The sequence below is a fragment of the Poecilia mexicana genome, unplaced genomic scaffold (assembly GCF_051168715.1).
Source record: "Poecilia mexicana isolate PSO_F unplaced genomic scaffold, ASM5116871v1 scaffold_2, whole genome shotgun sequence".
Taxonomy (NCBI): Eukaryota; Metazoa; Chordata; class Actinopteri; order Cyprinodontiformes; family Poeciliidae; genus Poecilia; species Poecilia mexicana.
In genome coordinates, this window is record NW_028263371.1 from 35561746 (window position 1) to 35580739 (window position 18994).

The following is an 18994-nucleotide window of genomic DNA, read 5'->3' on the forward strand; positions in this document are numbered from 1 at the left end:
TGAGTTTTTGTTGTGATTAATAAATCTGCTCTTTCCTTGATGTAAAGCTGAGATCAGAGATTGATTTTAAGAATAAAAAGGAGGAAAGATACTTTATTTGAATCCTTACATATATTAAAAAGGTCAAACACTGAGCTGTAGAGACATGGAGGCCATCTGGTCACTTCTTCAGATCCAGCTGAATGGTTTTCTGCAGACTGGCTATGCTGGCGTCCAGAGCTGCCAGGCCATCTCTGAACGCCGCCTCATCTCTGGTGTTAAAGGTCGACTCCGATTTCATGCTCCAGTTGGACCACACAGACTCCACCTCACACGGCGGGACATCCTCAGAGACAGATAGGTTGGGGTGATGATGATGATCCTGGTGACGAGGTAATGTCTCAATACATTGCTCTCTTTGATTTGTTCCGTCGCCTTTTGAGTTTTCTTCTCGTTCTGCAGCAACATGCAGACTCTCAGTGTGTGGGGGCTCCCCCTGGTTAAGGGAGATCAGGTATTCCTTGATGCGATCAGTGGATGCCACTACTCGATTTTGTTGGCCAAAATACTGCTTGGTGAGGCACAATGAGTTCTGGACATCCATAGGTTTTGATGAATAGTGACTCTGAAGGAGCCTGAAACAGACAGGAAGCAGGAAGATCAGATGTTAGCAGCAGCAGCTCTCCAATTCCAAACAACATCTTTCTTATCTCTGCTCTTGAGGACACAGCAAGTCAGTTCTATTATATGCAACTTCAATATAATCATTTAATTTTAACTGAAGTGTCAAGATCTGAAAAAAATATACAGTTTCATCAGTATGTAAATTTTATTTCAACAAGTATGGAATTTGACTTTTAGATTGATTTCTGATTTATTTAAAATTATTTGTATTTATGAGATTGAACTCTTACATATATTGTAGAAATCCAGTGTTTCCTAGCCCTCCTCTGATCTGTTATCCAGCAGCCTTTAATCAATCGCTTTAAAAATGCTTACAACGGCATTTTTAAATGTGTAACTTAGAGAAACATTAGATTTTAAAGGAAATATCATTACTGAATGAAATACAGTATATTTGGTAAAGCAAAACTCCCCCTGGTGGACTTTTTAAGAACTCCACCCAGACTTACCTTCTAAGAAGTTTGATTTCCTTCAGTCTTAGCTGAGCGACTGATGCTAGCTCAATCTTCTCTCGTTCGCTCTCCAGCAGCAGGTTTCTAGCCACCTCCAACTCTGCAGACACACACATGTTGCTTGACCAAAAGAAGCCAACTTATTCCCTCCGTACCACTTCAGGATGTAGTAAAAACATTTTAAACCACCAGATTTAAACTAAATACTTATTTTGCAGTGCAATAAAAAATTGTTCCACATTTAATATTTAACAGTAGAAAAGTTTTTTTCCCAGCTCTCACTCTTATCTCACGTCTCACTGCCTTTCAACACTCTTCACATTCTTCCTACCACTGCAGTGAGTTGCTATGGATAGAATCTCAGTCTGTCTCAACCTGTCTTTATGAGGGCCTTCTCTGCCTCGGTGTCCCTCAGCCGGCTCTGTGTGTCCTGAAGAGCTTTCCGTAGCTCCGTGAGGTCGTCCTGGAGTTGCTGAAGACTGGACTGGGCAGAGATGACTTCCTGTTGGAGGCTTGGTTCTGTGGAGAGAACAGGAAGCTGTGGTGACAACTTCCTTTAGGTTGGACTGGATTTTATTTCAATGTCATTTGTGAATGTTAGAGCCTCATTTCAACAGTGGAGCTATAAAGGTTGAAAAAGGTTATTACTTTGGAGAAAGTCTCATTAACATCAATATTTCCACTAAATAAGAAGCAAAAAAATAATTTGATAGAGGAAAAGCCTCTCAGACTCTGAGCTCAAAGCAAGATGCCAGAGAGCATCAAACTATTTTTTTAAATTAGACAATTGATGTAATTTGACATAATTATCGCGATAGAAGTCATTTGTTTGCTAAATACTTAATGAAACATATTTACCATGTTTGATGTTTGTTGTGAATGACGTATACTCACAAAGAACAAGATAATTAGTCCAAGTTTGTCGTTTATTGAACGTTCAGAAACTACAACGACTGTAAAGCGCCATAGCAAAGGTACACAAAGGTAAAATAACCCAGATTATCAACTCAAAACCACTCGCACCTTTTTACTCTCTCTCTCCCTCTCTGTCATTTAAGCACACCAGTTGCTGCGACAACCTCCTGCGCTCCTTGAGCTGAGCAGAGATTACTTTAAAATCATAACATTCAGTTTGTTACAATATTAGGTTTTCAGGCTTGATATTTATTTTGCGATTATTAATAAGCGCTCCCCTGAACACAGCGGTGGTTGATTAGTTAATTTTAAACTCCTGCTCAGCTAGTTATTTTGGGAATGGAACTGAAACGCACAGAATTGCGCAACACCTTGTAGAAACAATAACTACAGAGATTATTATTATTGTTGGGTCATTAATTTGAACACTTTTTTGATTTGTTGTTCTTTAATAAAGTTACAAACGTTTTGATAAGGCGTCAGAAGACAACGTGCTGGTCTCAGCGTCATGGCAATGTTCAGTTTGTCACCTAATGCTGAGATCGACTCAAAACCTTCCGCAATCTACGTATTGAACCCCTGCTCTAGCAAAGCACGAACAGTTCAGAAGCAATATGAAAAGGGAAAAAAGTTATTTATTAACTGATTAAGTCGTGTTTTAGATTGTTCTTGAAAAACTAATCAAGTCACAACTGATTAGTGGGTGTTCTCACAGCTGCACAGTGAACCCGTTGATTTTTTTTTTACAGCAAACAGCCGCTCCCCTTTCTTGTAGATAGATAGATAGATAGATAGATAGATAGATAGATAGATAGATAGATAGATAGATAGATAGATAGATAGATAGATAGATAGATAGATAGATAGATAGATAGATAGATAGATAGATAGATAGATAGATAGATAGATAGATAGATAGATAGATAGATAGATAGATAGATAGATAGATAGATAGATAGAAATAAGAGGTTTCATTTGAGCACCTTGTCCAGCGATGAGAGCCCGGACTTCTTCCAGCAGAGAGCGGAGCATCTCCTCCCTGCAGCAGCTCTCCCTCAGGATGCAGCCGGCTGCACCATCAGCATCTCCCACAGGAACACACTTGTCCTTCCCATCACACACTGCAGATGCAGAGCGGGAATGGTTCTGATCCCTCAGCACTGCGCCTGACCGCTGTAAAGGAGGTAAGGAGACAGACTGGTGCGCAGACGTTTGACAACCCACAGACAGAGACTGAAAAGGCAGGGTTGGTTTCTGAGGAGGATGAAGCTTCACTCCAGAGTGTGGAGCCGGAGGGGTGAAGCTATGGGCAGCTGCTGGTTGGCGCCGTTCTGAACTCTGAGCATCTGAGGATGGAGAGGCAGAACAAACATGGCGGTATTAGGAAACAGAGGTATGCAGGTGTAGCTTAATAAATAATAATCATTTTTTTATTAATTTTATTTTAGGAATTTATATGAAAACGAATCACAGTGTAAATCAGACATTTATCTCAACTTTATAAAAAATACCTTTTGTTTTACGTATTTTGCCAAAAAACATAAAACATTAATATTTACATTAACTTTATTTGATCGGGGGAAAAAATGGACGATTCAGAAACCTGGTTCTGCCATAAAGATGTAATTACTTCCTTAAATCAGAGTGTTTGAAATATATCCCTCTGTGTAAATCTACAAATTATATGGAGTTTCATTTTTTGCATTGAGCTACTGGAATAAATGTACTTATGGATGATGTTTAAAGCACGACAATTCTGCAGCCAACTTGGATTCAATGAGCTACGCTAAACCACTGAACCACTCATCAGCTGATTTTATGGCCCGTTTCTTTTCGCTCACCTTCCCCTGGGAGGTGGATCCTCTTGATTTGACTGCGCCACCCTTTACAATTCTTAAAAGAGCTGGAGTACCTTCCACACACACACACACACACACGCACACGCACACGTGCGCACGCACACACACACACACACACACACACACACACACACACACACGTGCGCACACACACAACACAGCTAAGTACAGGGAAAATAACCTATTCCAACATGTAGAAGATGGTAGAGACATGCAGCTTTAATAAAAGCTGCTTCTCCGGGGTTCTGATTCAGTGGGTCTAAATACAGATGCATGCCACACTTTTCAGATTTTTCCTACGCATCAAAATCTTGGAATTTCTGTTTCTACTCTGTTGGTTTATCACCTAAAATCTCAACATAAAACAACCAAGCATGTGTTATGTTGGAGGGCACTGTTACATCCAAACTGGGTTAAAATCAGAAACTGGATTCCAAACACACCAAGTACCTGCCTTCCCTGGGAATTTCTTTCCAGGCTTTTTTCTTTGGAAACTGGAGGATCTTGGTTTGCTCGTTACTTTCTTTGGGGTTCTCTGAAGACCTGCTGATGCTTGAACACACAATACATCAATATTAGATTTTTTTTTTAGATTATTCTGCAGGAGGATCCTTCAATTGAAAGCTGTGAAAGGATTTCACTGAAACACGTTAGAAAACTGACTGCTATAAAAAAGGGGCTGATGTTAAAATCTTTGTCTTCTTCTGTTAACCTTTAAAGAAAGAATCATCATTCTCCATAAACATGGCTTCAGATGCAGGAGAATGGTGAAAAAGCAGCTATCTGAGTCTAAATTAACACAATTCTGCAAAGAAAAGTGAGCCAAAAAAAATGATGGCTTCTTCCTGTCTGAGTGGCTTTTCAGTCCATGTTGGTACATGTCAGGAAACGCCACAAATCTGAGGCCACGCAGCTCTTCAACTGAAACAGACACAAACCTAAGATAAATGTCAGTTTTGAGTCCAGGTATGAAGGAAAGCAATCTGACCTGCTTCGTCTGCCATAAGAATGCCACTGAGCAAGGCAGCACATTTGTCCAGGCCCCTATGCAGTGTGGTGACCTGAGGGCAGAACGAACACTTAATAACCAATCAAGAGGCTATTCCAAATAATGATTTTCATCCTGGTCAGGGTTTTATAGAGTCTAACAGAATGAAATCTGGGCAGTGCTGAGTATTTACTGGTCTCGCTGTTATGGGCCTGGGGACTAAAATTCCTGGATGATTCTTACCTGGTCCTCTGAGTCTGTGGAGTAGAGAGAGTAGTTGGGCTGAGGTTGGGGTGGAGGTCCTCTATCAGGAGGCGCTCTGATCACACAAAACAAAAACGGCATAAAAAATATTCATTTAAAATCTATCCTGAACGTTCAAACTCACCGGCTCACTTTAACTTTTCCTGTTAGTCTTCCCGATGTCACCACCTGGCGGTTATAATGAGAAAAACACAGCCAGGTCAGATGTCAGCCCGTCTTTAACCCATGCTTCAGACTAATAGCTAATATAGTAATTAAACCCCTTCAGCAATTCGGAAGTCATACTTTGTCTCGCGTTTTTCCACTCATGGTTTCCCCACAGTCAGTCTAAAGGTAGCAGCTGGACCCAGACGTGGACATGTCTCTAAGCTAACCAGAGGGAAAAGACAACTTTCAAACAAATCACTTCCCGCTGGAAGCGCGATATCTAACTGACCAATGGCGTTATGCTGCGTTGAATTTCTATTCGGAAATCTAGTATTCCAAGTCAGAAAAATGAATTGAAGATGAAAATCAGACTCGGAACGCCGGAGGTTCTTCAACTCTAAATTTAAAAACCAATACGACGTTCAAGTCGAAAAACGTCTGTATATAATACATAGAATGCCGCACTTATAACAAATGCTTCTTAGGTGCAGCGAATGCATCACTGTAAATGACTCCGCCTACACCCAGCGGCCTCCCGTAAACATGCAGTGCTTGTTATAATAAAGAGCGTGAAGGGATTTTTGTATTATTTATCTCAGGTCGACAGGGTTGGTCTGTTTAGGAGATACAATGCAAATACGATGACGCTGAAATAATCTGGGGACCAAGCAACTGTTTAATAGGACGGCTTATAAGGACCATTACAGACAGAAAAACAGAGAAAATTTCCACCAAAAACAGAGCAAATTTCGAGATTAATCTCAATGTTTTCGAGCAAAAACCTTGGAAATTTCTGGGGTACTGTGGTGGCGCAAGGGCAAAGCACAACCCCCGAATTGAGGCTTTGATTTTCGTAGCGGTGGTCGCAGGTTCGATTCCCGGTCTGGTGACATTTGCCGCATGTCTTCCCGCTCTCTCATTGCCCTCTTTCCTGTCGAACTACTTTCAAATAAGGTAACTAGAGCCAACAAAACCTTGGAAATTTCTCAACTTGAAAAGTCGAACATTTTTTTACTTTAGAAATTCAGAAATGTTCCCGGTCTCTCCCCTCCCCCCTCCAAAAAATATATTCTCAAAATTATAGTTTTTTCGTGGAAATTTGCCAAATTCATTTCTGTCTACAATGGCCCTAATACTTTGTAGTAGTTTCAAGACTTCAATTGCAAATAAAAGAAAAACTAATTTCTTACCGTTTATTCAATGTCACATGCTGTTTTTTTTTTTTTTTAATCATGTACAACCCCTGGCAAAAAGTATGGAATCACCAGTGTTGGATGAGCAGTCATTCAGACATTTCATGCTGTAAAACAAACTCGGATCAAAAACATGATACAATATTAAGGTCATTCCAAAGTGCAACTTGTTGGCTTTCAGGAACACTCAAAGAAATGAAGAGAAAACATTGTGGAAGTCAGTGAATGATACTTTTATTGACCAAACACAGGGAAATAAATATGGAATCACTCAATTCTGAGGAAAAAAGTATGGAATCACTCAAATTGGAGGTAGAAAAAAGGACACACCCAGTCTATTTCCTTTCCCTAAATGGACACCCGCCCCAGATTAGATGTGCCCGTTAGTGTGCAGTTCAAAACACCTGCAGTCATGACACCTTGGAGGGCTGCTGGACGAAGTGGAGTGGCGAGAACCATGACTCCAACAAGAGAAATGTCCCTTGAAACAAAAGAGAGGATTGTGAAACTTCTTGAAGAAGGTAACCCTTCACGCATGGTTGCTAAAGATGTGGGCTGTTCACAGTCAGCTGTATCCAAGATATGGTCCAAACACAAACAGCATGGAATGGTTGTTAAAGCCAAGCGTACTGGTAGACCAAGAAAGACATTAAAGCGTCAAGACAAACAACTTAAGGCCATTTGTCTTGAAAACCGAAAAAGTACAACTAAACAGATGAAGCATAAATGGGAGGAAGCTGGAGTCAATGTATGTGACCGAACCGTAAGAAATCGCCTAAAGGAGGTGGGATTTCAATACAGGAAAGCTAAATGAAAACCAGCATTGACACCTAACCATAAAAGAACAAGATTCCGATGGGCTAAGGAGAGGCAATCATGGACTGTGGATGACTGGATGAAAGTTGTCTTCAGTGATGAGTCAAGAATCTGCATTGGACAAGGTGATGATGCTGGAACTTTTGTTTGGTGCCGTTCCAGTGAGATTTATGAAGAGGCCTGCCTGAAGAAAACAACCAAATTTCCACAGTCCTTGATGATATGGGGCTGCATGTCAGGCAAAGGCACTGGGGAGATGACTGTGGTTAATTCTTCTATCAATGCACAAGTTTACATTGACATTTTGGACAGTTTTCTCATCCCTTCAATTGAACAGATGTTTGGAGATGATGAAATAATTTTCCAAGATGACAATGCATCGTGCCATAGGGCAAAAACAGTGAAGGCATTCCTTGAAGAAAGACACATTCAGTCGATGTCATGGCCTGCAAATAGTCCAGATCTCAACCCAATAGAAAACCTGTGGTGGAGATTGAAAAAAATGGTCCACAAGAAGGGTCCAACCAGCAAAGCTGATCTGGCAACTGCTATCAAAGAGAGTAGGCACCAAATACTGTTTGTCCCTCATCAAGTCCATGCCTCAGAGACTAAAAGCTGTTATAAAAGCCAAAGATGGTGCAACTAAATACTAGTGATGTATTTTGAATGGTCTTTTGTTTATGTGTTTTTCATGATTCCATACTTTTTTCCTCAGAATTGAGTGATTCCATATTTATTTCCCTGTGTTTGGTCAATAAAAGTATCATTCACTGACTTCCACAATGTTTTCTCTTCATTTCTTTGAGTGTTCCTGAAAGCCAACAAGTTGCACTTTGGAACGACCTTAATATTGTGTCATGTTTTTGATCCGAGTTTGTTTTACAGCATGAAATGTCTGAATGACTGCTCATCCAACACTGGTGATTCCATACTTTTTGCCAGGGGTTGTAAAGCACCTTGAAATGCCCTCCTGCTGAAATGTGCTATACAAATAAAATTTGATTGATTAATTCAGGTCTTAAGATATGGAAATACCTCAGTGGCACATCCAGTTTTGGGGACCACTGTGGAGTCTTCAAAATATGAAGATTAGAGAACCCTCAGCATGGAACAGTCAACATTCCAAAGTTATCCAACCCTGGAAAGTTCTACACATTAGGAACCCAGAAAAAGAATAAATGGGCTAACAAGTCATTAATTTTTTTTTTTTACAATTTAGTATTTTTGCAATAAAATGCTTATTTCAAACAATGTTTTTTCCTTTAATTTTACTGGAGTTCATTTAAACATGCATTCTTCAGGGAGTTTACATTCTGTGCTGCTGACAATGAGGATGAGCTCCACTCTTACTGCCCGTTTGTCCCTGCATCACCTGGAGTTCTGCTGATCATATCAGTTTTTATCTCCACACTGACTACATTACTGAACTGTTGCTTTGAACATAGATTGATGGGAAAACTGACTGTCAGAGGTTGTACTGCAACTGGAAAGCTGAGCTTTTACCTAGAACTTACCTCATGTGTTTTAACTTTCAGTAGTATAAGGAAAAATTCAGGCTGCTCACCATTTATTGTTAAATTCAGACGTGTCAATGCTCAGAAGAAATAAAAACACTAAATTTGATCAGCAGACTGACAGTTTTAATTTATCGAAAATTGAAATCAAAACTTCACAATGTCACCAAGTAAAAAAAAAAAAAATGCATGCAAGCCCAGGGTTCTACATTCAACATTCACAAGCTCAGGTTCCCCAGGATTCATTTAACACTTAAACAACAAATTGAACCAAACAACTAAATCAATAGTCTGGAGAAGCGTCACTCCCATTCCTCGTCATCAGCTGCAGCCTGGGCAGCTGGCTGGCTCGGCCCGCTGTTCTCCTGGAAGGAGCCCATCTGCAGACACACAACACAGCAAAGATTTTAGAAGAGCAGAAAATCAGACATGGCTCAGAGTCAGAGTGGAAGTAGATTACCTTTCTGGAATCCGTGGAGCCGAATGTTTTCCTAGGGTTGAAGCCGGCGCCGTGGCTGCTGAAGGCAGACTCCTCTAACCAAGGCGGCACTTCCTGCTGTGCCTGTCAGGAGAGAAAAACAAAGGCTGTTATCAGGCTGTTATCACAAGCTGAGAGTCAATCAGAGCTCAGAGTCTCACCTTGGACAGAACTGTGACCAGGGAGCGGGCCAAACCCCCATCAGCCTCTGGGTCAAAGAACGACACTGCTCTCCCAACGTTCCCACAGCGCCCAGTTCTCCCAATACGATGGACATATTCGTCGATGTCCTTTGGGAGGTCAAAGTTCACCACATGCTGAACATCTGGAATGTCCAGACCACGGGCAGCTACAGAGGTGGCCACCAGAACAGGACATTTCCCAGAGCGGAAATCTGTCAGAGCCAGCTCCCGTTCCCTCTGCTCTCGGTCACTGCCAGACACACACCGTTACCGTGGGCAACAACAACAACAGGAGCAGATGGAGGAGTGAGTTACCCATGGATGCTGGTGGTTGGAACTTTCTCCTGGCACAGGAACACAGCAATAAAGTCTGCTTGTCTCTTGGTCTCCACAAACACCATGGTACGCTCCGTTCCTGCACACAGAGGTCAAAAGTCATCAACCCTCAGCCTCTCACTGGTGTAGCAGCATGTTATTATCTGCTTCACCAGCTGAAACAGTAAGTCAGGGGTCCCCAAACTACGGCCCACGGGCCGGATCCGGCCCGCCTCCTCACTTGGTCCGGCCCCCTGAACAATACCAGAGAGCATTCAGTGTTTTTTTTCATATATATGTGGATTTTTCTTCAACCACCAGGGGGGCTCTTGAGCAGATATGAAACTTAGTTTCCCTCAATGGAATATATACTAGTCAGTACCACTCACCATTTTTGCTCACTGTTTTTTTCCATTTGCATTCTGGGTAAAAATCTATCTACAAACGCGAATATGACGTCGGCAGTAATCTAGCCCCCCCGGTCCACAGTTTCACTCTCTCCCCCCCCCAACAAAAGTTTTCTAAGGTTTCTTCCTCGAAAAACTAAGACAAGCCCCCGACCAGAAAAGGGAACAGTTATGTGGCCCTCGCAGGAAAAAGTTTGGGGACCCCTGCAGTAAGTGATCGTGTTTAATCTTTCATCTTGTGCTCCACTTGTTTTGTTCCATGGGCACAAAAATTATGTAGCAACTTAAATCATTCCCTTTCTTAAATATCTCCAGACAAAAATATTCATGGATTACTAGTATTTTTTTTAACAAATACCAAAACAAACTTCAGTCTTCACTATAAACAATAATATTTCAGGATTTGTATCACCTTTAACTGCCAGGTTTAGCAGCTAAATTTAGTTCCTTTATTGTAAAACCACAACATGAAGAGTTTTTAGTTTCAGGGTCAAAGGGGATCAATTTTTACATTTTATTCAAAGTCAACAAACGGTTTAAACACTTGATTCAAGTTTTGGACCAGGGGCACAACTAAAGATGCTGCAAAAAGCATTTTAAAGATTTGGAGAGAGAGAAAATAGACAACCTGGTCAAGTTTTGTCTAATTTGCATAAACAGTTAAAGTCCTGCACAGATATAACTCAAACAGAGTTAACAGCCACCAGTATACCTGTGGTTTTGAGAATATCAAGCAGCTGCTCCCTCTTGGAGAACTTGGTGACTTGTACAAACTTCTGTTCCACATCGCTGCAGGCTCCACCCACAATGCCCACAGCCAGGAACAGGTAATCCGGCTTTAGGAAGTCAGCAGCCATCCTGTTTAAGGAGCAGAACCATGAATGAGGCGGGGTCATGAAGGTGAAGCTGGAAGTCTGTGTGTTCAACAGACCTCTGGATGTCTTCAGGGTAGGTGGCACTAAACATCAGAGTCTGTCGATTCTCCTTGGACGGCATCCCAGGGGAGCCAACCAGGCGCCGCATGTCTGGCTCAAAGCCCATGTCCAACATCCGGTCGGCCTCATCCAGCACCAGGTACCGCACCTTACTCAGTCCCACCTGGAACACACCCACACGGAAGTTCCTCTCTGCCTTACCCAGAGGAGTAGAAATGTTCCTGTCCTCACCTTTCCTCTCCCAATCATATCCAGCAGACGTCCAGGAGTTCCACAAACCACGTTACAGCCTTTCAGGATTTCCCTGATCTGGTATCCAGTGCTGACTCCTCCATAGACCACAACGGGACGGACACACGTCCTGAAACACCAGGAGGAAGACTTCAGCTCCTGCCTGGTCCTCCAGCCAGGCTGGAGGACCGCCTGGCTGGCTGGTTGGTTTCTAACCGTCACACCTACCCATGAGCAAACTTCCTGGCCTCCAGGTAGATCTGGTTGATGAGTTCTCTGGTTGGAGCGACTATGACGGCTTCGGGTTCCTGTGTCTCACTGAAGCGACTGGCCGCCACGCCGTCCGTCATGAGCTGCTGCAGGATGGGCAGCAGGAAAGCAGCCTGGAGGACAGGAAGGAACACTTAGTTTAAGATTTTACACACTGGTTGGATCGTATCCAAAAGTAAAACATTTCTATCCTCCAACAGAATTCCTATCTTGAAGATCTCACCGTCTTCCCAGAGCCGGTCTGGGCACAGGCCATGAGGTCTCTGCCTGCAGAGATGATGGGGATGCCATGCTTCTGCACCGGGGTCGGCTTCACATAGCCAGACTTACTGATGTTTTTCCTCAGGGATTCACACAGGGCCGCCTCGTCAAAGGTCTGGGGGACAGACAGTCAGTGTGGCTGCAGTCCTCCGTCAGACACACAGCTGAGGGACTCACCATGATGGCCCTGGGGGGGTTGGTGCCGCTGATGTCCACCAATATGTCGTCATACTTGTCAAAGTTGATTCCACTCTTATAGTGGGAGAAGATGGAGTCTTCGTCTTCGGGGAGCGTTGGAGGAACATATGTGACTCTCGGTTCTGTGGGTCAGAACAGCAACACTGGGTTCTAGGCAGCAGAACATGCCGTGTTTATCCAAGAGCCCAGACGATCACTTACTGTCACTATCAGGGTCATCCTTGACTGGACCTTGGTCTTCTCCTGCAGCACACAGAACAGCCATTACAGATTCACACTCACACACATCAGTTCATTCTCTCGTCCTAAAGCCTCAAACCTGGACTGAAGGCCTCTTCATCTTTTCCACGGTAACCTGCAACGACAGACAGTGAGCTCTTGCTGACAGAAAAGTCCAGTCAAGATGAAGGTCTGGGTGACCAACCTCCACGGAAGCCTCCTCTTCCTCCCTGCTCAGCATCTTCAACACACAAGCAGTAATTAGTCAACAGCAACACCTGTCTGCAGAAAGCTGTGCATCCTCTCGTACCTTGTCTCAATCCTCCTCTTCCTCCCCGACCTCCTCTTCCTCGTCCTCTGAACCCTGCCAATCAGAACAACAATCAGCCAATCAGGAACTCTTAGAGCAGCAGAAGGAAAACCTTAAAGTTATTCCTACCATTCTCATGAGCTCCATCACCATCCTCTGCAAATCAGAGACCAAAAAATCTTAGAGGCTGATCAAATCTCAGGAAACCAAACCAAAATAAAGATTTACAAACATTACCAGAGAAACCGTCTGAGTTCATCCTGTTGAATCCTCGGCCACGCCCTGGTAATAGGACGAGTAAAAATAGCAGCTCAAAGTCAGCCAAGGCTTTTCGTGTAGATAGCTGCAGAATAATGAACTTAAAATACTTGTGGAGCTGAATCTTTATCTGACTGTACTGGAGTTAGATTGAATATTAATGGAACTGGTCTGCTGTGATCTGGTGCTAAACATAAACAGATTTTTTTTTTTTTAATGTGGACAAATGAAGGTCTAGTCTGGTTCAAATCTCACCTCGACCTCCTCTCCCACTGAAACCATGTCTCTCCCCGTCTTCGTTAGAATCCCTGCTGTCTCCATCTACAACAACAAACCTGAAGGCTTAGAACACTAACGAGACCAACAATCACTTCTATGCAGACTGATCCCTGATACTGCAGTAGGTAGTTTAAAAACGCAGCAAAACCTTTCATATAGATACAAGAACCTAGCTTGGAGCAGATGTTTCCAATGTCTTGGTTGGTCGAGAGAAAAAAATCAAAATGGCCACCATATTCAAAAAAGAAATTTTATTTTTGCACTAAATTTGCCAATTTTTAATGACAATTCAATAAAATATTCAATTGTGATAAATGGTGTTAAGTCATACATAGGTGGGCCCATATAAATTATATTTACTGATAATTTTTTTATTTCTTAAGATGGTTGTCATGAAAAACAAATTTTTGCACTAAAATTGGAAATTAGAGATGAATACATTTGGTTGTGCCATAGAAATCCTACATAGTCTTGATCTAATGATTCTCTTTTCTGGATAAAATAGTTCAAAATGGTTACCATATGACCTTAAACTCTTAGGCTTGTATCCACACAATACATTTTTTACAATAATATGCTGTACTGTAAAGACAGGCAACACCCTGTCTCCCCCTGCACTGGATTTCACCAGTATTGAAAATGGATGGATCACTGTACCAAATTTTCTGTTGAAAACCATTAAACTTAAGTAATGGAGACCTGCGCTGGAGTTCCAAAATCCTCCTCTGCCTCTCCCTTTGCCTCCTCGACCTAAAGGAGAACATCAACTCAGTCTCTGTGATTTTAAACTGAAAAATCAGAGACTGCTTACAGCACTTCCTTACCTCGTCCAAATTCACCATGATCACTTTTCCATGAGTCTCTTCCTGCCGCTTAGAAAAAAACAGTTTAAAGATGGTTTGTTGTTTTTTTAACTTAGAAAAACCAACAAGGGACATTTGAAACTATACCATCATTAGAGGAATAGCTGGCTGCTGTAAATGTAGTTGCTTTAGTTTCCTGTAAAAAAAAAAAAAAAAAAAAAAAAAAAAAAATTAAATTACACATTGACAGTTGGAAAACACCACAGCTTTAAAGTTCAAAGTTAGCAGCAAATTTATTGGACATTAGGACAGTGTTTTTCAACCTTTTTTGAGCCAAGGTACACTGTTTTAATTTAAAAAATCTCGAGGCACACCACCAACCAAAACTGTAAACAAAGATACTCTGTAGTCGCATATATTATATATATAGTCTTATCAAAGTGTCTTGAATAGGAATCAAATAAACACAAAAATGTATTTTTTATCACATTTTACATTTCTTATTTCAAATTGCACGTAACATGTCCACTTCAAAAATACACCTGAACACAACAACCACAACAATGTGGTCTTAAATTTAAAGAAGTTGTAGAAAACTTCAAAGTGTTTTACAAACTAATCCACAAGCATTCTTATAGCCGGAATACAGATTCTATCACTGTTACAATATGAAGATTTGCATGTACAGAATGTCAATATCTGTATATTTTACCCATCTAGTGTGAAACCTGTGCATGTTTGGATGAAAACAGCCGATTTCCTGGCAGAAATTGAAGAAAGACAAAGCTCTTCCTCAACAGCTCTCAGTCTCTCTCTGGTTTCAGTTTTTATAGTAACCAGGCTTGAGAAGCTCACTTCACACAGACATGTTGTGGGAAATGGACCCATGTTCTTTCCAACTACTGCTGAGCTTCACTGTCATCACAGTCTTGCTAGATACTATGCTCTCACCGCTACCTGTAACATTCATGCATCACTAATTCTCTTGTTTTAATGTAAAATGATCTGTACCTACTGCCATCTAGTGGTAAGAAAAATACATGATTACACCGCTAGCCACAACTAACCATGGTTTCGTTCACACTGAGCTTAAGTGCAGAGGCTCCATTTCCCTCCTGTAGTGCCAGATCGACAGCCCTCAACTTAAAAGCTGCATCATATGAGTTTGAAAACATTTCTCCGCCATGCCTGCTGCTAGCATGTGGTTGTTTTAAATAAAAATTAACGTGTTCTTTGATTTACAATTTTGACTTCTAATGATTCACTTCCTGCTAGAGAGCCCCCTGGTGGTTGAAGAAAAATACACAGAAAAGCCGCACCGGCCTACAATCGGCATGGTTCGGAAACAAGTAGCTTACCTCTTCTTCCCACTCGTCCATATTTATGGAGATCTTTCTTAAAAATAAAGAAAAAAATTATTTTTTTTTCCCTCCCCTTGAAAATTACTTCAGGGTTTTAATGTATTACCAGTAACTTAACAGGATCATGGTTTAAAAATCTTTAACCCTTTTAGGAAGCAGGGCCATCATTATTTATAGCAGATGTGGGAAGGCAAACCACAATATAGAAATATGTCTACAGCTAGAACTTTGTCTTGCATCCCTTATAAAAAGGTACAATAAACTACGTTTTTCTAATACTCTTCGGTATAGCTCATATGAAGGCACAATTGAAAAGTTATAAAATTGAATTCCATACTTTCCCAGACGGTGTTAAGAACCCTAGTTCAATAGCCCGTTATCATTTGAACGCTAACTTCGACGCCAATGCCTCGAAAACCCGACAAACACCGAGATAAATGCTACCAAGCTAATGTTCCAACGACGGGCTGGTTATGGATAATTGAGAAATAAAGCCTACAATGCGGACTCCTGCTAATTATGTCACCAACACAATTGCAGCACATGTCAGTGTCGTCCTTATGCGAAGCCACGACCGCCATGTTGCTCCGAACATCAAGGAAGCAGCTTGGCGCCGGTGCTCCGCCGCCATATTTGTTACAGCTTGCACATGTTCCCAGACATGAAAACTCGCTGAAGCATGGCCCGTTTCTAGCTAAGCATATTAAATTTGACGTAATTTTTCATAAAAATGCACAATATAAAAACTATTAACATTTCAAGTTATATCGGCGTGATAATAACGTTGCACTTTCAACAGAGCTCTTCATAAAATAAATTAACTTTGACCTAAACGATAAGACTCAAACGTTATTTTTATTTCGTTGTTTTAATATCTAATCTTTTCTCATAGAAAGTGGGAATAAAAAGGAGTAAAAACGATAAACTAGCTAACATTACCTTTAGCTTCTTAGGTAGAAAGCTATTCTTGTGACTGTCTCCGTCTGCTTTCCAATCACGATTGTGACGGAGAGCTCATGACCTAGGGTAGATGACACAGATGGTTGCCAGGTCCGTTTCTTTCCCGCTTTACTGGAGCATGTTGAGAATGCACTAAACAAACTTCGTTTACGTAATTGTTCCGTTTCATTTATCGTGTTAACTTATTTAAATCACTTGAATAAAAACAGTCAAATGCGAAAATTATATTATGAGTTTCTACATCTAAGATAGTATCGAAAAGTATAAATGTGAAAATAATTAAAGTAGCTTTGCAGGGAGTCTTTGCAAACATTTGAATGTGAATGTTTCTTGGGACATGCTGATGGGGTTTTGCGAATGTGATCAAAGGTTTTAATTTAAACATGTTAAGTTCGAGCGTCATATAATTGATCGATTAAATTTACAACAAATAAAATATACTGGATTGAAGTGTCAACACTAACATTGTACTTATAACGGTGATTGCCATAGCGTGAAAATGTGTAAATAACTAATAGTTATTTTCTGACAGTTTGAAAGCAATACTTGTTTACTCTTGGCGATCCCGCAGTAAAAAATGTCTTGGTATGTCAAGTCAAGTCAAAGTTTATTTATATAGCACATTTACAACAGCCTCAGCTGACCAATGTTCTTCACAACCAGCTCATAACCCTTTACTTTATCTCTCTTGTGATTAATGTCTGTGGCTTTGCTATTAAGATGATTGCTCTTAACTACATGCCATTAAAAATATCCATTGCCTTCTCGAGATTTGGGAGTCTCAGAGGTCTACATAAAACTCCTTTGATTCCATCCTTCATGTTTGACCTCTCACCTGTTCTGTCAACTGTGGAAGGCGTGTGCCTTTCAAAATCAAGACCAATCAACTGAATTGACCGCTGATGGACTCCATTTAAATTGTAGAAACATCTCAAGGATGATCAATGGAAACAGCTCCATTTTGAACTTCATGGCAAAGGTTGGGAACATGTTAATATAATTTCTTGAGTTTCCATTTTTAATAAATTTGCAAAACACTAACAATCTTATTTTCTATATTCTCATGAGTTATTTGTGTGTTGAATTTTGAGTAAAGAGATTAATTTTTTTTTATAGTTTGGAATTAGGCTGTAACATAAAATGTGGAAATAGTGAAGCATTGTGAATAGTTAGTGGATGCAGTTTGTTCTTGCCCAAAGATATACCCTGGTGGAAATTTGGCCCATATTTTCTAACAGAACTGGTCGTACTGCGTCAGGCCTTCTCACACACTCCATTACAGCATTTATCACTAATCCTCTCTGGGACTGAGATGAAGACTTTTGATTGTCCCTGCAATAGATTGACTTTGTTGTCTTTATGTCACTTTGTAACTCATTTCGTGGTATCTGCTGATTATGCTGATATGCCATTTCTCCATGTTTTTTACTCAGGAAAACACCTCTACAGCATTATACAGTAAAATTAACAGCTTGTCATACGAGAGAAAAAGGTGTATTATGTTTCAAAGTCATTTCACTATGTTTTTGTTCATTTATAAATATTTGTTTCAAATAAAATTTAGCAAGATAAATATTTAGCTAGAAGCAAAATATTGAGCTCAGAGCTAAATATGAGCTCTGAGATCATATGTCACCTCACCTACTTATTGTTTCTTTTCCTATTTTCTTGTCTAACATTTCACCTTAAAACAAAGGATAAGCTGTTTTAAATGCAATGCAGATGTCTACCAATGGATTTATATCAAAAGTGACAGTGTAATTTTTTTGAAGGATTTAGCCTTTTGAGTAGGAGTTTCTATTTCTCAAGACCCAGCTTTTATTTTGATAGTCCACTTCCTCTTATTGGCAGGCGAATTTGCATGTTAGCTAAATATTTACCTTGGAGGGAAATACTTAGCTTGCCAGCTAAACCTTTAGTATGCTAATGTTAAGAGGAGAGAAATTCTTGAACTTTAAAAACCTTTTGACTCGTTAAATCCTCTCTTATGCCCGGGTTCAGAAAAATGCTATGCGCAAAGACTGAGATCACGCAGAGATAACAGCGTCACAATAATCAGCATTTATTCAAGACAGATGCATACTATCACCAGACAAACACATCACAAAACATCAGAAACTTCAGAGCACAAACAACACATGAATTTACCTGAGAGAGAAAAAGACAAAAGATGGAAACGACAAACAAAAAGCAAAGATGTCTTTGGAGAAGTTGCAAAGAGCAAAATCTAATTTGTTACTTCTGTGTAGAAAGTTTTATAGTAAAGGCGTATTCTTATCTTTAATTTATTCAAATAAGGCGTATCTTTGCTCATCCAACCAGGAGCTGTCTCTGACCCTTTATCTGAAGCCAGGAACCCCTGTTGTGTTTACGGCCTTTCACAGATGAGTGTGAAAAGATAGAACTTCTACTGTATTGTTTTCCCACACAGACAAAAGGCAGTTCAAACGATCCTAGCAAACCATCTGCTGTAACTACAAGTAAAATAAAGGTCAAAAAGCCAGAATACGTTACTGATTTAAAAACCACTATTAAGGTATTTGAATCAAGACATGTTAAGTTTTAAAACTAGCTTATTTTAAATTTATTTTCTCAACACTAACTAAATATCTAGCTTGCTAAATAAATATCTAGCTTTGTGAACTAACTATTTTACTTCAAACTGAATATTTAGCTTGCTAGCTAAATATGTAGCTTGGAGTTAAATATTTGGTTA

At 40.5% G+C, this 18994-nt stretch overlaps 2 protein-coding genes across 6 annotated transcripts; both read right to left on the minus strand.

Moving 5' to 3' along the window:
• Positions 1-64: 64 nt before the first annotated feature.
• On the minus strand, positions 65-5555 carry ccdc14 (coiled-coil domain containing 14). Of its 2 annotated transcripts, none has more exons than XM_088015141.1 (9): positions 5427-5555; positions 5266-5309; positions 5121-5196; positions 4878-4950; positions 4340-4441; positions 3014-3376; positions 1491-1634; positions 1113-1215; positions 65-614 (listed from the first exon to the last, which is right to left on the minus strand). In XM_088015141.1, exons 1-9 carry the CDS (start codon positions 5448-5450, stop codon positions 161-163), a joined length of 1383 nt encoding a protein of 460 aa, XP_087871267.1. In that variant the 5' UTR covers positions 5451-5555; the 3' UTR covers positions 65-160. The 2 variants fall into 2 exon arrangements, with proteins under 2 accessions (XP_087871267.1, XP_087871276.1); XM_088015150.1 differs by having other exon boundaries at positions 5121-5134; positions 5427-5520.
• A 3360-nt stretch (positions 5556-8915) lies between these two features.
• On the minus strand, positions 8916-16396 carry ddx4 (DEAD (Asp-Glu-Ala-Asp) box polypeptide 4). Of its 4 annotated transcripts, none has more exons than XM_015010894.2 (22): positions 16258-16396; positions 15316-15348; positions 14105-14153; positions 13979-14026; positions 13854-13904; positions 13131-13196; positions 12855-12899; positions 12747-12773; positions 12618-12671; positions 12513-12548; positions 12408-12443; positions 12290-12331; positions 12068-12210; positions 11853-12005; positions 11588-11742; positions 11360-11489; positions 11125-11291; positions 10906-11051; positions 9787-9886; positions 9451-9721; positions 9272-9373; positions 8916-9191 (listed from the first exon to the last, which is right to left on the minus strand). In XM_015010894.2, the coding sequence occupies exons 2-22, from the start codon at positions 15334-15336 to the stop codon at positions 9114-9116; spliced, it is 1920 nt and encodes a 639-aa protein (XP_014866380.2). In that variant the 5' UTR covers positions 15337-15348; positions 16258-16396; the 3' UTR covers positions 8916-9113. The 4 variants fall into 4 exon arrangements, with proteins under 4 accessions (XP_014866380.2, XP_087871316.1, XP_087871304.1 ...); XM_088015190.1 differs by having other exon boundaries at positions 13979-14020; positions 15316-15352; XM_088015178.1 differs by having other exon boundaries at positions 15316-15352.
• Between the last annotated feature and the right edge of the window lie 2598 nt (positions 16397-18994).

Coding starts and splice junctions, on each gene's coding strand:
- ccdc14 (XM_088015141.1), bottom strand. CDS start 5,450: ATGAGTGGAAAAACGCGAGACAAA. Junction 1,635..3,013: donor GGCTCTCATCGCTGGACAAG/GTGCTCAAATGA, acceptor TTCTCTCCACAG/AACCAAGCCTCCAACAGGAA. Junction 615..1,112: donor GAAATCAAACTTCTTAGAAG/GTAAGTCTGGGT, acceptor TGTCTGTTTCAG/GCTCCTTCAGAGTCACTATT.
- ddx4 (XM_015010894.2), bottom strand. CDS start 15,336: ATGGACGAGTGGGAAGAAGAG. Junction 14,154..15,315: donor TGGACGAGTGGGAAGAAGAG/GTAAGCTACTTG, acceptor TTTTTTTTACAG/GAAACTAAAGCAACTACATT. Junction 12,211..12,289: donor GGATGACCCTGATAGTGACA/GTAAGTGATCGT, acceptor TCTGACCCACAG/AACCGAGAGTCACATATGTT.